A 15,614-nucleotide genomic window follows, 5' to 3' on the forward strand; every position below is an offset into this window, starting at 1 on the left:
CTCCCTTTAAGGCGGGAGCGCGGCGCGGGAGGCAGTTGCTGTGGTTTCCGTCCCGGGTCCTTCTCGTGCTTGGGAGGAGAAGCCCACGGACGTCGCGTCCCGCGTTCAAGTGCAGGAGTTGGTGGCCGCGGACCGGAGGTCAGCCGCGCAGTGTCCCTTCTTTTTCCGGCCCCTCTTGTACCTTCGCCACTTGGTGTCCAAATCTAGGTGGCTCCGGCGCGGCCGAGGAGAAGGCGGCCTGCAAGATGTTCAAAAACACGTTCCAGAGCGGCTTCCTCTCCATCCTCTACAGCATCGGCAGCAAGCCGCTGCAGATCTGGGACAAAAAGGTAAGGGGCCTCTCGCCCCGGCGCTGGGGACGGGGCGGCGGATGGCGGTGTCGAGTTGGGGTCTGGGGATGCCAGACGGAGGGTGGGGGCGTCGCGTAAGCAGCATGGGGTCCATGGGGGGTGAGAGTGTCTGGGGTTCGAAAGTCCAGGGGCCGAGGTGGGGTGAGGTCAGGGGTCCCTGGCGGCAGACTTGACTGGATCAGCCAGTGCCTCAGCGTCGGTCTCCCCGTCTAGAGAGTGCGGTGGATAGTGCCTCTCTCACAGCACGAAAGGCATCAACTTGTTTGAGGTTGTTGTGGAAACGTATAGAGGAAAGCCACTGCTGTTCACTGATTTCACAAATATTTACCGATACCCTGTTTTGTGCCAGGCGCCGTGCTGGGCGCCAGACACAGGGCCTTTGTTCCAGGCACCCTTGTTGAGGCGCATCCAGAACCAGTTAGGTTTGAGTTTCTTTCGTTTGCTCCCTTCCTTTTCGCTGATTGCAAAAGGTCAGACTGTGGTGGCCTTTGGCGCCTGTTCCACACTCCCTGTGACTGGGGTCTGTACCTGATTTCTCCATTAGGAAAATTGCAAAATGGTGATTAAAGTCTTGTCTGGATTAGTAAATTCACAGCCGAGTATAAGCCTCATTATCTTTCCTCAGGCATCCCCAGAAGATCCTTTCACTGACCCCAGGAGGTGATGACCCTGGCTACTTTTTGGAGATGTTGAGTAGGGGGCTTGTTTCTAGCAGCCTGTGAGTTGGTCTGCATTTTATTACTTTGATATTTCTCATGCATATTCCCTGACAGACAGCTTCACCCTTTTTTGAATATAAGTTAAGATTTGCACTCTACTGTGAAAGGCTGGTAATTTAGGATGTAACAGTACTGCTCTCTTCAGGGGAGAATGAAGACAGGTGTATGTCTAGTGGTGTTTTTATAGAGATGAATGTGGAATACTCTAAGTTTATTGGTAATGAAGCCAAGAACTTTGGACTTTATCTCAGAATGACTTTTTGTCTTCCCTTACCCACAGATGAGAGTTTTGGGTCTCAATGAGATTGGGAGAGGACACGGACAGCCTTCTGCCTGTTCCCACTGAGTTGTTCTGCATTCTAAAAGCAGCTTCGAGGGTGGTGTGCTCATAATGTCATTTTTGTAAGACAGTTGTAAGATTTGAATGTAATGATTTTGAGATTTATGCATAAGTGAGAAATCTGACCAACTCTGCCGTCTCACAATGATGCTATCCACAATCTAGAGCTAATGCCCCGAGTATTGCATAGGAAAGCAGGTCCTTAATCTTTTTCTTACATTACTGAGGTTTGCAGTTGCATGCTTTTGTTCACCTTGGAATAAAACATCGCAAACTCTGAAATTGCATGTCGTGAGTATACCAGAAAACTAAGAACTTTGTAAGGCTTCTCAGCTGTGGCTTGACTTAGATACCGGCTGTCAGAAGGCATGGAGAGAGTAGCCTTGTGTGCCAGCTGAACTTGGAATTGTAACAAAGTGTCAGTATAAGGCAACTGAAATAGAGAATAGGACTTGATCTAGGAGGAGAGGTTTTCAGAGCAGGTCTGAGAACTTACACTGAAAGAATTCAGTGTTCTGGAGGCCTCAGCATTTCTGTTAGGTGAATTTTTTTTTTCCCCAGATAGAGCAGGGGGGAGAGACTGGGGAAGAGAGAGAGAAACGTTGATGTCAGAGTCACATTGACTGGTTGCCACCCACACGACCCCAATCCGGGCCCTGGATAAACTGCAACTGAGGTACATGCCCTTAGCGGGAACCGAACCCAGGACTCCCTGGTCCGTGAGCCGACGCTCTAACCGCTGGGCCAAACTGGCCAGGGCTATTAGGTGAAACTTTTATCAGAATTGCCCATTTTAACCCTTCTGGGTTTGATCTTCTGTAGTTATTTTTCTAATACAGCTTTTTGACTAGTCAACATGTTTACACATGAAATATAAAAAGCAAAGTAACCATGGTGCATTGTGTCCCTTAACAACACCACTAGAGGTCAGATGGTACCGTAATGACATAAACACGTGTGGATACATTATTAGATCGATCAGCAGGTTATATGGAGTAAATTTTGCGAAGAAAACTTTAGAACACTCATTTTAAGCAAAATTCTCCCCCTGGGGCAAGGGCAGGAAAGGGAGAAAAGGGAGAGTTTGAGGCCAGATACACAGGCTTTGTTGTGTGTGCATGCCTTTTCTCAGAGGTGCTAGCAAGTCCTCAGAAGGTGCTGGGAATCCAGTTTGGTCAGGGAAACACTGGGAATTGATATATTTATCAAAGATCTATTGAACAATGGCTAAGTAACAGGCATTGTGTAGATTTGGGAGAGGTACAAAATTAGAGAAGATACTTTCCCTGCTCCTGGGAATGAGGGCATAGCTTGATGGAGAAAGGGAAGGACTGTCCACATTTATCAAAAAATGACCCTGACCTTTGCCAGTAGGTGCATATTGGCTTTAGTGCGTATTTTCAGTTATTATTTTTCTTTCCTATTTTCCTTCCTGAGTTTATGGAGAGAGAATTTTTGCAGTTTGTTTTCTGTGAAGAAGAATCTTGAAAAAATTAGGTTTGGTTTCTGTTTAGGCTCTGTCTCCTTATGAATCTGAGGAGTGAATGTCATTCAAAATACCAGTGAATTTGCAAACTCCATATTTGTGGGTGTGGTTACATTTGCAACATCTGTGTTTATCCAACTCTTTGAGGTTCACAGCCCCTCTTCCTTTCTTATCCTTCAAATCTTAACTTGAAACATTATTACACTGAGAGCTTAAGTGAAGTATCTCCCACTAGACTTAAGTTCCTTAAGGGGAAGAATAGTCTCTTACCTTGAAACCCAAGTGCTGGAGTGTGATCAGACACCTTGGATTTGTGTCCTTTGTCTCCTCTATCTCGGGTCCTCTGCTGCGGAACCTTGGGCAAGTATTTACTCAGTTTTCTCATCTTGTGGCAATGCCACCTCATTGTTATGGAGATTAAATGAAGATGTACGCATCCCTGGCCAGTTTGACTCGCAGTTAGAGCATCAGGCCCACAGACCAGAGTCTCAGGTTTGATTCTGGTCAAGGGCACGTACCTCGGTTGCAGTTTGTCCCTGGCCCTGGTTGAGGTCATTCGGGAGGCAACCAATCGATGTGTCTCTCTCACATTGATGTCTTTTTCTCTCTCTCTCCCGCCTCCCACTCTATCTGAAAATAAAATGGAAAAATATCCTCGGGTGAGGATTAAAAAAATAATTTAAAATAGATAAATAAATGCAGATGTATGTAAAATGCTTAGCAACAGAGTATGGCATACAGTGTTAAATAGGGCAGGAAACTAAGGAATTTGCTCAAGAGTAAAAAAGTTTGTGTTTGAGCTCAATATTCAGATGCTGAGGAATAGGAAGTATATTACGACCAGATTTCTGAAATTGGAATAATTTAGTCATTTTACTTTCCAGTCCAAAACCCTAGCATGGTCGAGTTCCTTCTTACCTAGTTCTCCAGGCTCACCTGCCTTAGGCTCCCGTCTGCTGAACTGAAAGAAGACCTATCCTTTCTCAGCTTCAGGCTTTTGTACTTGCCTGTCCCTCTGCTGGGACCGGGCCTCCACCTCTACATTAGTCTCTAGGTCACAGCTTTAAAGGCACTTCCTCTGTTTTTAATTTCTGCCTGATTGCAGAATCTCTACTTCCTTTTCATCATACTCAATCACACTTGATTTTTTATTTATTGATTTTAGAGAGAGTGAGGAAGGGGAAGAGAGAGAGAGAAACCTTGATTTGCTGTTCCACTTACTTATGCATTCATGGGTTGCTTCTTGTCTGTGCGCTGGCCGGAGATCGAACCTGCAGCATTGGTGTATCAGGATGATGCTCTAACCAGCTGAGCTACCTGGCCAGGGCTCTCAGTCACACTTGAAATTAGCTTCTTAAGATCGGTATTCCTGTCTAGACTGTAAGCTTTCTAATAGAGACCTTTGCAATTTTTCAAACCAAGAGCTTAGGAGAAATTAGGGGTTTCTTAATGTTTCCTTAATTTCTCAGCCCAGCAAGTATTACTTTTATTAAAAGATTCTTCCTTGTAATGTAAACATTACTTCTTGTTTGTAAAGAAAACACCAGGAGGTTTTGTTCCCATTTAATGTCTGTGTAAAACATCATTTTCAGCCTTTACTGGTAATACCCTAGAAGTCTATCAGATGAGAATGTTAATTCATACAAGCGCCTCTGTCTCTCCTCTCACCTTGTCTTTCTCTCAGCTGCTGTGACCCCCCTATTCCCAAACTGGATATTAGAACCCAAGTTCTGTGCTTATTGCTGGATGGTATTAGATTCCCATTTCCTGTTCCTAATTTAACAAGTGAACAAAGTCTCCGGAAAAAAAGCTTCCACGCCTTAGCTTCTAATTAGTAAACGTTGTTGGTCCATGTTAAACTGATGCTGTTTCCAGTAGTAGAATTGAGAGCATTTGGACGTAAAGATAGTGAAACTATTTTTTCAGACTCTCCCTGGGTCAGTCTGATGATATTCTTCATTTTCTAAGAAATAGCTTTTACTCTAATTGGGTGAAGACCTGGATTTTACTTATACTTGCCCTTTCAAGGCACTGTTAGGAAGAGATTGGTTAGCAATGCACAGAACTGTCCTTTAACTAAGGGTTTATTGTATATGCCCAGAGTTGCCTGTCTGTCTGGGTTGCCCCTCTTAAGTGTAGCAAAAAGAGAGAAGCCTTTGGCCCATTGGAGCCTGCAAGGCCAAGGCCAAAGCCTTAAGTCGGAGCTATGCCCAGTTCTCCCCACAGAGGTCTCCCTCTGCCTGTTTTCTGACTGAGCCCAGCCCCTAGCAGAAATGGTTTTGCTGAAATGGACAGCTCTAATGGCTTAATGTAAATTGGAACATGTGTCACTAAGATTAGGTTACCAGATGGCTGGAGGCTCAGCCCTCTGCCAGGATAAGTGGGTGCAGCCAGAAAAACACACACACAAAAAAAACACAAAAGTTGGAGGTTGGGAATGGATACCACTCATGTTATTTTTATTTTTATTTTTAAATATGTTTTTATTGATTTTTTAGAGAGAGATAGAGATAGAAACATTGATGTGAGAGAGAAATATTGATTGGCTGCTTTCTGCACACCCCCTACTGGGGATCGGGTGTGTGCCCTGATGGGAATCGAACTCACGACCTCTTGGTGCATGGGTCAGTGCTCAACGACTGAGCCACACTCACCGGGCTCACGTGTCTTTTATTTTTGTTTTTGTTTATTTTTTTCATCTTTACCCGAGGACATTTTTCTGTTTATCTTCTGATAGAATGGGAAGGAGGGAGAAAGAGAGAAACATTATGTGGGAGAAACACATCGACTGGTTGCCTCTCGCACAGCCCCAACCAGGACCAGGGACAAACTGCAACAGAGGTACATGCCCTTGACCGGAATCGAACCCGCGACTCTTTGGTCTGCAGGCCAGTGCTCTAACTGCTGAGCCAAACCGGCCAGGGCTCATGTGTTATTTTTTTAAAGCACCTGTAGAAATATAGAACATTGGCCAGCTTCCTCCCTCTCCCAGTAGTGTTTTTCCCCCTCAACTTGACCCTCTTCCCTGGGACCTAAAGCCTGGGAGAGTGAATCAAGAAGGGCTTGATGGCTCCTTTCCTGTGTCTGCAGAGGCTGAGAACCATTCTGACTCGTACCTGTCTGCAGCCTGGGTTCTGAAGCTCCTAAAGTACCTCCAGCTTGTAGCTGGTGGGGGGCGGGGGGCTCATGAAATTTTTATTTTATTTTATTTTATTTTATTTTTTTAATCCTCACCCGAGGATATTTTTCCATTTTTTGTACAGATAGAGTGAGAGGGAGAGAGAGGAAGGGAGAGAGAGAGAGAAACATCGATGTGAAAGGGACACATCGAGTGGCTGCCACCTGCACGACCGACCAGGGCCGGGGACAAACTGCAACCGAAGTACACGCCCTTAGCAGGAACTGAACCCGGGTCTCTCCAGACCGCAGGCCGACGCTGTAACCGCTGAGCCAAACTGGCCAGGGCTGAAATTTTTAGAAATGTAAAATTGGCTTTATTTATTTTTTGAGAAATAAAACACTTGTAGGCCACACTTTAATAGTGGAAATGTGTTATGAAATTTAAAAAAAACAAAACACATAATAAGTAAAAAATAATTGGCACTTTCTATTTTAGAGAGGGAAATAAAAAATACCTGCTTCCACTATGAGCAATCCATGTTGACCAGTTCACTTTATCTTGTTGCAAAGCCAGGCCTGCCTAGTGACCTCTGAACTGGAAGGAGCTAAGGAAAGGAAGTTGATGCTTTCTGAGGCCATGTGTCTTGTTATCCGTGTTTGTCAGAAGCTGGACTGAGCAGAAGGGTTGCTTCCTGGAAGACCTTGCAATGTACATGAGCCAGATTGCAGGGTGATTAGGAAGCCTTGCCCCAAATTGTCCATACCCTTCCCCTTCATCCTCGTTTTAGAGCCGAGAAAAGAGGGTTGGGAGGTTTTCCACACTCTAAGAGCTCAGATCTCTGACTAATTGCACCTCCATCCACACCCCACTCTTTTCTTCCCATGAGTTTGTATTTGCAGCCCTTGAACTTAATAAAGGAAAAAAAAATCATAATTCACTAACAAATCAACTTAATTTGATTTCAGAGCTCTGGCAGCTTGTGATATGAGAATACTTGTGTCTTTCTTCTCTGAGGACTGGACTTTCTCCTTGGGTAAAGCTCTGTTTGCTTGCTTTGCCACCAACCAGGTTAAAGCTCTAGAGAGACTGAGGGCATTCCTTCGAAAAAGCTGTCTTGGTTCCTCTGAGTTCTCTTGTTTTAGGGCTACATGAACTAATTTTGTAAGAATTAAGCTTGAAAGTGTGGTTATTGCTGTTTGGCTAAAAGAAAATTCTCTTTAGGAAGTTATTGAAAGTCCAACTTAAAGTTAGCTGTGTCTAGGGCAGAAGCATAGGGATACACATACAGAAAGTCTGTTTTGGCTTCCAGCCTGTTAGCTTCTGCTTGCAGCGTAAGGCATTGTTTTCTTCTGTTAAGACCTGAATAATCAGATTTTCTAGAGTGAAGTCATTTGCTAGAAACTTTGAGATGGACAGAAGGCAAGTTACCTGACGTTTCCTCCCTGTGAATCCTGGTTAGGCTTCTGGAGCTGGGGATGCTTCTTGTTGATTCTGGCCTGAGAGACCTCGGGGATGTAAGATGTGAGGCCATGCTTTCTCAATGTGTATAAATTGTAACTTATTGCACTTTAGCAATAGTAGCCTTTGGGCGCTAATTACCGAATCCTTTCAACTTAACCATCTGTTTGAATGCTGCCTTGTGTAACTTTAATTTTTATTTATTTTTTTGTTAATCCTCATCCAAGGAGAGACTATATATATATATATATATATATTCCCCGTTGATTTCTAGATAGAGTGGAAAGGGGGGAGGAGAGAGAGAGAGAGAGAGAAATATCGATGTGAAAGAGACACATTGAGTAGTTGCCTCCTGTACAACCCCAACCAGGGCTGGGGTTTGAACCTCCAACCCAAGTACATGCCCTTGATCAGGATTCAAACCCAGAACCCTTTGGTCCGAGGGCTGACGCTCTAACTGCTGAGCCAAACCGGCCAGGGCTTCATATACCTTTTTTTTTTTTTTTTTAATCCTCATCCGAGGACATTTTTCCATTTTTTGTACAGACAGAGTGGGAGGGAGAGAGAGGAAGAGAGAGAGAGGGAAACATCGATGTGAAAGGGACACATCGAGTGGCTGCTACCCGCACGACCAACCAGGGCCGGGGACAAACTGCAACCGAGGTACATGCCCTTAGCGGGAACCGAACCCGGGTCTCTCAGGACCGGAGGCGGATGCTCTGACCGCTGAGCCAAACCGGCCAGGGCTACCTTTTAAAGAAAGAACAAAGTTACATTACAGAGAATAATCGGCGGTATGTTGCAAAATTGGTGTTTGCATCTTGGTAGAATACTGCCAGCTGTTATCAATGTGGCTGAGTCACATTATTTGGAGATAATTTTATGACTCAGCCCTCCTTCACCAACACTGTCTAATTTCCCACAGCAGCTGTGGCTAGCAGCTAGAGGAAGATTATCGCCACTGTGGATGGGAGCTTTTACATGGGGAATGAGGTGGGCAGTGGTGGCATGTGCTACAAGAGCCAAGCTTTTGTGCTCTTAATCTCCCTTGGAAAGAGGCCTAGAATTCAAAGTAGGAGGGCATTGGATGTCAGCAGTTTGTTTAAGAAGCACTTCAATGTGATGTTTGTCTTGAGAACCCAAGAAAGGCCATGCCAGCAGAGATCTGGGGCCCATCCACCCGGCAGTCTGTCTCTGACCATGGGTACTAAATGATGATTTGTGGGAAAGCATTCTTTCTGTTGGTGGTCTCACAGGCTCTGGTGATATACCCCAGGATCTCTGGCTTCCCATAATAGCCCATGGTGGATATGTTACCCAGGAATTTTTTTTTTTTTAAATCCTCCTTGAAACCATTCATATGTGCCAACTCTTCGAGTGACAGATTCCAGAAGTCAGAATATATTTGGATGCTGACTTTATGTATAGCACAGTACTAAGCACTGTGGAAGATACCGATGATACTTACTACTTGATCCCTACCCCCGAGCTTACACTTTTTTGAGGAGATAAGACTCAGTTGCGTCTAGTACAAAAAGATGGCCAGTGATATTAGATGTCACCCGGGGGACACCAAGCGCACCACAAGTGGATCAACTTCACAGTAACAGAGCTCAGAGACTGATGTCCAAACATAGGATGACATTATTAATAACCTGTGTTGAAAATTACAGCTATCAGGCAGACTGGACACTGTTCTCTCCCTTAGGCAAATCTAATGGGAAGCCAAATGATTGCATCATTAAACACGACAGACAGCCCAACACAGCCACCTTCACTATCCCTAGGAAAAGGCCACATAAGTCTTTCTGATGAATCCCTCTCTAAAGCCAGTTGATCTTTTTCATTGTTAGTACATTCAGCCCTTGCAGTCCAGCCCTGTCTCAGAGGTATCTTTGCACATCTCTGCTCTGTCCATATTAGGTGCTGAAGAGTTGATTGCTTGAAGACGATTCCTCTTTCCTAAATATTCTGAGAGAAGGAATCTGTATCGAATATTGATTCCTTCCCGTCTTGCACCTCCTACATATGCAGCAAACAACACAAAACAATGTAGGATGAAGTGCTACATTGTGTTGTCTGGGCTATTTGAGCCGGGAAAACAAATCAGAGAAGAAAGGTCAGTGTGGGCTGAAAATGCTTAGGAGGCTTCTGGATGTGGCACAGATGGGACTTGAGTTCATACTTGAAAAAGTAGAAGCTCGGGGAAGAGAAGCTAAGAAAGGTGTGGAGTGGGAGAGAAGCTGGGCGAGTAGTGCTTTTATGTTTTGGTTGCTCCTCTGACAGCTCAGTATTTGGCCTTCCTGGCTGAAGAAATGTGTGGGGCGGTGGCAAGGCTGGTTGTCCGTCAGCCCTGACTTTCTGACTTAGAGCTGTCGTTTGCACTCCCTGGGTGTCGGGGTCCACATCTGTGAAGTGGAAATGATGCTACCTGCCTTGTGATTGTTGTTGCTGTTGGCAGGATTAAATGAGAGAATGTATATGAATGTTCAAATGCATAGTAGGAACTCATTAAATGTTAGCTGAAAGTGAATTGAGTTGATTTCTTTGGGAAGGAATTTATCCTGATTTATAGATTGCCAAGTTACTTATTCCTTTGGTGGTTGATGGGACCCTGTGTGGCAGTCATAGCATGGTTTATTTATATATAAGCTTCAACACAGCATGTCACAAACTTCCATGTTATCTTCCTTTGGGCCACTGTGTTGTTGTTTTTTTAATGCTCCCATTCAGCCTTCAAAATCTTAACAAAGTTTTTGCCAAATATTTCAGTACTAACCAGTTTAATTTTCTTCCTTGTAGGTGCGGAATGGCCACATCAAAAGAATCACTGATAATGACATCCAGTCTCTGGTGCTAGAGATCGAAGGAACAAATGTCAGGTAGGTTGCCACTCTGTTCCCCAGAGACACTGTACTCCAGGGAGGTGGTACATCGCAGAGGTGAATGGCATAGCCCGCTGAGTCAGCCTGCCTGGTGTGAATCCAGCTCTGCTACTTAGAGCTTACCTTAGGCAAGCTGCTCAGTCCCCTTGGCATTAATTTTCTTACCTGCAAAATAATAACAGTACATCTTTCTTGTAGGGTTATTGTGAAGATTAAATAAGTGAATATGTATAAAACACTTAGAATCTGCTTAGCACGTATTAAGTGCTGTGCAAGTATTGGTTATTATTATTATTATTAATGTAACCAAGGTGGGTGTGTGTGTGCTTTGGGGGTGGGAATGTCGCACTGATCCAGTGGATGGCCACTGGTTTTTGGTGCCCAAATGGTGTGTGTTTTGGCTTTCTGTCATTTGTTGGTTCTCTTGGACCAGAATTGGACCTTCTCTCACTCAAAGAAACTTCCTCAGATACACTGGTCTGGATTTGCTTTTCAGGTATTGTTGGTGTCTAAGTCCTGTGTTGAGATTTTGTTTTGCAGTCCAACATTTTTTTTAATCACCTAAGGATATATTTTTATTGATTTTTAGAGAGAGAGAGGAAGGGAAAGTGAGAGAGAAAAACATCGATGTGAGAGGGAAACATCAATCAGTTGCCTCCTCTACACGCCCCAACTGGGGGTTGAACCCGCAACCCAGGTATATGTCCTGACCGGGAATTGAGCCTAAAACCTTTTGGTGTACAGGATGACCCTCCAGCCAACCAAGCTGCCTGGCCAAGGTCCAGCGTTTCCTTCCTTCCTTCCTTCCTTCCTTCCTTCCTTCCTTCCTTCCTTCCTTCCTCCCTCCCTCCCTCCCTCCCTTCCTTCCTTCCTTCCTTCCTTTCTTCTCTCTCTCTCTCTCCCTTCCTCCCTCCCTCCCTCCCTTTTCTCTTTTCTCTTCTCTTCTCTTCTCTTCTCTTCTTTTCTTTTCTTTTCTTTCTCCTCATCCAAGGACATTTTTCCATTTTTTGTTCCGATAGAGTGGGAGGGAGAGAGAGGAAGAGAGAGAGAAACATTGATGTGAAAGAGGCACATCGAGTGGCTGCCACCCGCACGACAACCAGGGCCGGGGATAAACTGCAACTGAAGTACATGCCCTTAGTGGGAACCGAACCCGGGTCTCTCTGGACCACAGGCTGATGCTCTAACCGCTGAGCCAAACTGGTCAGGGCATCCAGCGTTTTCTAAAGCATTAGCTCACAAGGGTTGAGGGCTTCATTGGTCAGTGTGTCTGGATCTTTTAGATCTGCTTCCGGTTTATCCTCCTGGGTCGTGTGTTGTTGCTGTGCACACCACAGAGGAAGAAATCAGTAGTGTTTATTGGTGTTTCCTCTGCCTACAGCACCACCTACATCACATGTCCTGCAGACCCAAAGAAGACATTGGGAATTAAGCTTCCATTCCTTGTCATGATTATTAAAAACCTGAAGAAATATTTTACTTTTGAAGTTCAGGTAAGTGTGTCCACATGCATAGACATATTCTTGGCTGTACCAGAGAGGTGTCCTGTCAACCTATAGGGAAATATCCTCTTTTCTGCCTGTGCTGTAAACTTGATTCAGCCCTTATTATTATGACATACATTTGGTATTAGTAATCTAACCATAGTGCCAAAATTTCAAAGCTTAAGGGTTAGAATAGTGTCCATTTGGGAGGTAACCATTTAATACTGGGTTATTGTTGGTCTCTATTCTAGTATTTTTAATTTCTCTAAGGGAATAATGTTTATGAAATTATTCTATAGCCTGAGAGCCTGACGGGTGTGTCATATGTCATAAGCAGCTGGTGGTGTCTTGGCAACAAATAAGATAAACTGACTACTTCCAGGCCATCTCCTCCAGGGTGCCCGGTGTCCGGTATTCTCCCTCGGGCCTCAGCCTGGGGAAGCAGGCCTGTGGCAGTGCAGGCCCTCTCCTTACCAAGATGGGAGCTTCTTCCGAGGGGAGTGAGTGTGACCCTTGTCTCCATGTCGCAGGTACTAGATGACAAGAATGTACGTCGGCGATTTCGGGCAAGTAACTACCAGAGCACCACCCGGGTCAAACCGTTCATCTGCACCATGCCCATGCGACTGGATGACGGCTGGAACCAGATTCAGTTCAACCTGTCTGACTTCACTCGGCGGGCCTACGGCACCAATTACATCGAGACCCTGAGAGTGCAGGTACTGGGTCCTCTTCCAGACGGAGCCCCAGAAGGGACAGGGGGATGCTTTGTCACTGGCTTGTGTCCCATGTGACAGAAGAATGGGTTTCTGGACCAAGCTCCCAAGTTACTATCCAGGGGGCTTTGGCCTCAAAGAGTTCCAGGACATACTCGGGATTCTGCTCAGGTATAGTGGGAGAATGTGGTGAGTAAAGTCTCCTTCTTGTCCGAATCCACCCCAGGCCAAGCTGAGGCGATGCCAAGGGGGTGAAGCTTTCCCAGCACCATGAGGATGGGGGAGCTCTAGGAGGGTCAGGAGATGAGGATGCACAGTCACGTTTGGTTTCTCAAAATAAGTCTGGGCTCCACAGATCCACGCAAACTGCCGCATCCGACGGGTTTACTTCTCAGACAGACTGTACTCAGAAGATGAGCTGCCAGCAGAGTTCAAACTCTATCTCCCAGTTCAGAACAAGGCGAAGGTAAGCAGCCTCCATCTGAGGAGGATCCTGGAAGTGCCCTGTTCTGAGGTCAGCTGCACAGCCTCTCTGTTAACATGGAGAATGGAGTACTTTGCATCCCAAGGGCCCAAGTCTTCTCCAGTCAGGCCGGATCAGGAGTAATCCTGTGAGGTGTTCTGTTCCGCTCTCTCCACCTTCACCTCCACGAGGTGATCCTGCCACTCCTGGGGGTGTGACATGGTGGGGTCGTTGTGTTGCTTGCTGCTCACGGGCTCCATCGATCCTCTTTGTCAGCCCCACTGCTGTCCCCTCTGACACGTGGCGCTGCTTGCCGCCGGCCTGCTGCTGACGTGTGTCCCCCAGCGCTCAGTTTCCCCTGCCCTCCGTGTCACAGAGCTAGGGGCAGTGGTGCCCACTACCTGTTTTCTAGTAACTTGAATTGATGCCTCTTTTCTGTTTGTTTTCCTCTAGCAATAACTGGAATGCAACTCAAGGGGTAGACCTGGACCTGACTTTTAGTTTAAAAAGGAAACTATCTGGAGGACAATGCAGAAAAACAAATATTTACATTAGTTCACTGTGTTGTGGTTCTTTTATCTACTACTTGGTGTCCCTTGTCGCAGACACCAGTGACCATGCCATCCGTAGTGCATTGTGAGTACCGTGGAGGGTGCGTGATCGCTGGAGTTGACTCCGCTGCCTGCCCCAGCGTGTGGGGACATACATGACCATGAACTTACAGAATTAAACATGTCCATTTCAGACCAATATTTCTTTCTATGGTTTGTTCTTTGTTTTATATATTATCTAAATATATGTATATGCTGTGTAATACTCATAATCTGGAGATAAATAAAATGTTATATTCTTGGTTTGTACATTTGTTCTTAGTTTGTGTCTTTTTTAATGGTGACATTTCTCTTTCCTTCGTGGTGTGAAAAATAGAACTCTTTCCGTAGGACGTCCCGTACGTCCGCGCTGGGAACCAGCTGGCAGTGAGCACCTGAAGAACAAGTCAGAGCTCTCGCCACTGATCTGCAACCACCTCCACAATAAACAGAATGGAAAACAGGAACGGAGCCTGACCGCTAGCGGCATCTTACTCGGGGCTGTGTCCCGAGTGGCGCTGAAGACAAAACGGCCTCTCGCCTGGATTGTCCTCTGTGGCAGCAGCACGCGGAGCCTTTCAGCACCGGAGCAGGGCTCCATCTCCCTTCTCAAGTTCCGTGAGAAGTCTCTGCCCTGGCCTTAGGAACTTAGGGGAAAACTGTTTCTTTAAGCACTAGAATCACGAGAGAACTGAAACTACCCCACTCACCCCACTCACACTTGTCCTGGGGCCTGCTCACTTAGACAAATCGTCAAATTTACGGGAGTTAAACTCTGCGACTACATCTCCACCGTACGGAACCTGTCGGCGGGAGCAGTTCGGGGCAGAGAAGAGCATATGCAGACGTATCCAGACGACCTTGACAGACACAACAGTATAGTGACTACATCTGGAGAGTGGTTATGGTATCATGTGTACACTAAAAAATATTTTTGGAAAGGTACTATTTATGTAATAAAAATGTCAAAGTCAAAAGGAATGAAGGGCTATCCTAGGTACCATGTTCTCCCCGGGCCGTTCTGGATTCGATTAGCGGTAAAAACGTAGTCCTCGAGTTGCCGTCGTGGCTGCCTTCTGAGAAGTTAAATGGTGAGACGACCCCTCTCCCAGGTCCTTACCCCTGTCTGCTCTGGGCCAGCACGGCCACATCTCCGCGGAGGCAGCGGCTGCAGGAGGCGGAGGGCTGGGCCAGAAGGTACCCCTCTGCCACCTTATATGGCTTCATTTTCCCTTGCAGTGGTCAGCTGTCTGGCACTTAAGTGGGCTCAGCCCAGATGACCTCACCCTCCGCCCTCCTGCTAACAGACTGGTGCCCGCTTTCCTGAGGGCTGCCTATCTTCTTAGAGAGTCACCAGTCCTTGAGCGTCCCAGGGCACCCGTCAGTCAGGTGACAGCCTGCTTCTTCAGGGCCCGCCCCAGTCACATCTGAACGTTTTCTCGCTTCTCCATCCTTCCATATTAGCGTTCCCGTGGGACTCCGTGTGCCCGTCTCCCAAGCTTTCTGGGTTACAGTAGGAAGCTCAGAAACGAGTGGGTTGGGTGGTCAGGGACTTAACAGAGCCGCTTGTCTCTGGCCGCTGTGCACTGAAATCTTCCCTCCAATCTGGAGTCTATTGTGGGATGAAAGATGCTTTTGTGGAGGCAAGAAAACCCCGTTAACTTTTCATCTCCCTTTGGAGCCAGGACATCGGCCGAGTGCTCCTGGAGCCGGAGAAACAGTGCTGCACTCTCCTCCACACAGAGCCCTTCACCCAGGCCCTCTCAGACTCTGGGCATTACCTCACCGCCCTCCCGGGTGGAAGGCAGCAGCTGTTGACTTCCCAGATGCTTCTCATAGCCATCCGAGAGGAAGTGAGGGGGCGCCGAGGGTGATGGGATGTATTATCTAAGCTGGCCCTGGGCCAGCATCAATTGTGGCACCAGCGATGGCTCAGCCCCTTGCCCTCAGCTTTCTATTCACCGGGAAGATGATGCCGACTATGAGTCCAGGGAAGGAGGGA

At 46.4% G+C, this 15,614-nt stretch overlaps 1 protein-coding gene across 1 annotated transcript; it reads left to right on the top strand.

Moving 5' to 3' along the window:
* On the top strand, positions 1 to 13,882 carry CFAP20 (cilia and flagella associated protein 20). Its single transcript, XM_036274970.1, has 6 exons — positions 1 to 329; positions 10,277 to 10,356; positions 11,741 to 11,852; positions 12,374 to 12,562; positions 12,915 to 13,025; positions 13,476 to 13,882. Exons 1-6 carry the CDS (start codon positions 246 to 248, stop codon positions 13,479 to 13,481), a joined length of 582 nt encoding a protein of 193 aa, XP_036130863.1. The 5' UTR covers positions 1 to 245; the 3' UTR covers positions 13,482 to 13,882.
* The last annotated feature ends 1,732 nt before the right edge of the window (positions 13,883 to 15,614 follow it).

The sequence above is a fragment of the Molossus molossus genome, unplaced genomic scaffold (genome assembly GCF_014108415.1).
Source record: "Molossus molossus isolate mMolMol1 unplaced genomic scaffold, mMolMol1.p scaffold_m16_p_21, whole genome shotgun sequence".
Lineage (NCBI taxonomy): Eukaryota > Metazoa > Chordata > Mammalia > Chiroptera > Molossidae > Molossus > Molossus molossus.

Coding starts and splice junctions, on each gene's coding strand:
- CFAP20 (XM_036274970.1), top strand. CDS start 246: ATGTTCAAAAACACGTTCCAGAGCGGCTTCCTCTCCATCCTCTACAGC. Junction 330..10,276: donor TGCAGATCTGGGACAAAAAG/GTAAGGGGCCTC, acceptor TCTTCCTTGTAG/GTGCGGAATGGCCACATCAA. Junction 12,563..12,914: donor TCGAGACCCTGAGAGTGCAG/GTACTGGGTCCT, acceptor TGGGCTCCACAG/ATCCACGCAAACTGCCGCAT.